General features: G+C 36.8%; 1 protein-coding gene across 1 annotated transcript; it reads right to left on the reverse strand.

Moving 5' to 3' along the window:
* Positions 1-220: 220 nt before the first annotated feature.
* On the reverse strand, positions 221-778 carry LOC130713088 (putative F-box protein At1g67623). Its single transcript, XM_057562889.1, has one exon. It carries the CDS (start codon positions 776-778, stop codon positions 221-223), a length of 558 nt encoding a protein of 185 aa, XP_057418872.1.
* Between the last annotated feature and the right edge of the window lie 2354 nt (positions 779-3132).

Genomic DNA, 3132 nt, shown 5'->3' on the forward strand with positions numbered 1-3132 from the left:
TAACTAATGAACATTGAACAATGGATAAAAAGACTTCAACTCATGGTCCCATCTACAATACTCACACAAGCTAATATCATCATCCTCATCATTCAGTAATACCCATCCACCCTTTTTCACTCTCCAGCCTTTGCATGTGCTCCTGAACTGGCATAGAGGGATATGATTGCGCTCAAGTGGTGAATTTTTTTTCCACATGGAGTCCAACAATCGCTTAACTTTATTCCTGCAGCTTACACTTGGACTTTCTCAGAAAACGCATGTTCTCGAGTCCTTGTTTTCTCAACTCATCATTTTTGGAGCATAGTAAAATCATACCGTAAACAAATTTGGCTTCTTTGTGACCCTTTTGAGCCTCCATCTTCAAGATTTCAAGACTATTCATCTTTTCATGTGGATAATTAAAATACTCTCGCAGACCTTCTCTAAACAAGCTTTCGATGTTCCCAAAATCCCTACAACGACTCAAGAACCATGAAGCTTTGTCATTAGACCAGTGGATTAAAGGAAACTTGTCCAAAGAAACTCTTTGCCAAACATAACTATCATTTGTAGCGTCTAGAAAATCTTTGCAACATGTTTTGATGGTGTGAAGGTCAATGAAGGAGCCTGAAGCCACTTTTGCAATCACCTCTACTAACAAGTCTCTTGGAAGCAAATTAATGGCAGCGGCGGGGTTGGTACTTGGAAGCTGTTTTGTGGAAGAGGTGGAGTAGGATAATTTATGAGTGCGCCTTCTCTTGCGTCTTGCCCTCTTCACTAATCTTGGATGCACCATGGTTAGCTAAATATTGACTCTGATATTCAGAAAGAAAACATAGAGAGCTAAAATGACTTGACTGAAGAGTTTTGCAATCACCTCTCTATATATATGGATTTCGTCATCTAAAATCTCAAAATGATGTTACTTAACAAGGAAAGAAGTCACAATTTTCTATGTTCACTACTAAAAAAAAGCTATTTAGCGACGGGCAAAATCCGTCGCTAAATAAGCAAAAATCCGTCGCTAATCATTTAGCGACGGACCTGCATCCGCCGTGCAAAAGGGCGTAGCTAAACAATTAACGACGGAATATGATATCCGTCGCTAATAGCGACGGAAATATACCGTCGCAAACGTATTACTTTTCCGTCGCTAATGTGTTTACATGATTAACGCATGTTTCCGTCGCTATTAGCGACGGATGGTTCCGTCGCTATTTACGACGGAATATATATGACGTCGCTATTTGCGACGGATTGTTCCGCCGCTATTTAAGACGGAACGTAGCTTTCCGTCGCTAACTTCCTGTAAAGTTCCCTCTCTAATTTATAAATGTTAGAGAGGGACAAAATCCGTCGCTAATTTCCCACTGTTTATATGACAAATTTTTTTTTTAGCAGTTTTTTTTCCCTGTGCAATAACAATTCAATTTGAATATTTTCCCCAAATAGAAGTAATTCAAAATATACTATTGATTTGAAGTTTCATATTTAAGATCATGTTCATCAACCTACATAACCATAGTAGTGAATCCATACATAGTCATGGTAAAATGTCAAGTATAATTAAAAACATTGTATCAAATACATATATTCATCTAAATCAAATGCCATCCAAATCATCCTCTAATTCTTCATCATCTATGTTATGCTGATGAGTCATGAGACACATTGAGGACAAAACTGAAAACTAAACTAAAAAACATTGCATGCGAAAAATCCAAAGACAGAAACGCAAGTACACTAGCTTTCTATTATTATTTTTTAAAAAAGTGAAACAAAATTTACATCTTTACATTTTCTATAAGAAAACCTAAAAATAGTATCACTATCGATCAGGACTTACCACTGCCCTGTTTTCCTTGTGATTTTGGTTGGTCCTTAAATTCCTTTAAGTACATTTCTGATCTTGATTCTTCATTTTCAAATGGTAAAACTGCTACTGGAGGGCAAGGCACTGCATGCCACCGCTCCCTTAAAAATTTCTTGAATTTCTTAACCATTTCTCTCTGAAACTCGAGCTCCCGTGTGAACATATCCAAGAGAAGAAAGGAAAGAATGTACTTGAATGGGAAGGTGAGGAGAATGGTTGCCCACGTTAACAGATCAGATAATATAATACCTGTGGATGGCCAGAAAGCAAAATAGATCGTATTTTGAGAAGTGAGACATTCATTTGCTGCAGATAATGCTCAACATCACGCATAGCATCTTTTACAGCAATGATCTTTTGTATAGTATTTGATGGGGGTTTATCACGTATTGTGACTGCACCAAAAGATCGTCCAAGGCGACCTTGCTCCTTAAGGCCCCTGATTGTGAGCATTCCAACTGCTGCAATCATCATCATCGTGGGAAAAATATATGACAGCAAGTTTCTGGAAAGGAAAATTGAACAATGAGCTCAAAATACAATAACAGCATGGAAAGTTAAGGTGCTCATAAACTATTTACTTAATCATCAATTACTATTGAAATAACATACGCTACAAACAAAGATGTTCTGTGGCAAGCCTCTAAGGAAGCCATATATCACCAATCAAAAGAAAAATTCAAACCACATGAATGTAAACAATGAAACAGTTTCTGTAAGTAGAAAGTCATAAATTTATCCATGATAATCGAGCATTTCTCCTTAAGAACCATACCACTGCAAACTTTGCATATCTTCATAAAACTTTACATCCTTACTACTCATGAAGGAGCTTTGAAATGAATTACCAAAGCTACCTAAAAGATGCCAAATACCAAAGCTATTAACCCTTTTCCAACTAGGTGGGGTTGGGTGCATGAATCAAACAATGCCAAAATACTCTGTCATGTATTAAGTTCACAAATAAACCATTTACCTCTAAATCTCCCTTAATAGTTTGACCTATAACTTTCTATTATCCTTCTATCCCTAACTACTGGTACATCAATAACAACTCGCTATCTAGCTATAAGGTCCAGATACTCCAAAGATGCCAAAGTATCAGTGTTGTACCAATGTTATTTGCATACGATACTCCCATATATGTATCCAAGCAGTATCTTTAATTTCTTTTTTTTAATCCTTTAATATCATCTAGTCAACTCTCCTTACTAGTGTTTCCATGGTCTTCTCTACACACATCCAAACCACTTAAGACTAGACTCTACCATCTTTTC

The sequence above is a fragment of the Lotus japonicus genome, chromosome 4 (genome assembly GCF_012489685.1).
Source record: "Lotus japonicus ecotype B-129 chromosome 4, LjGifu_v1.2".
Taxonomy (NCBI): Eukaryota; Viridiplantae; Streptophyta; class Magnoliopsida; order Fabales; family Fabaceae; genus Lotus; species Lotus japonicus.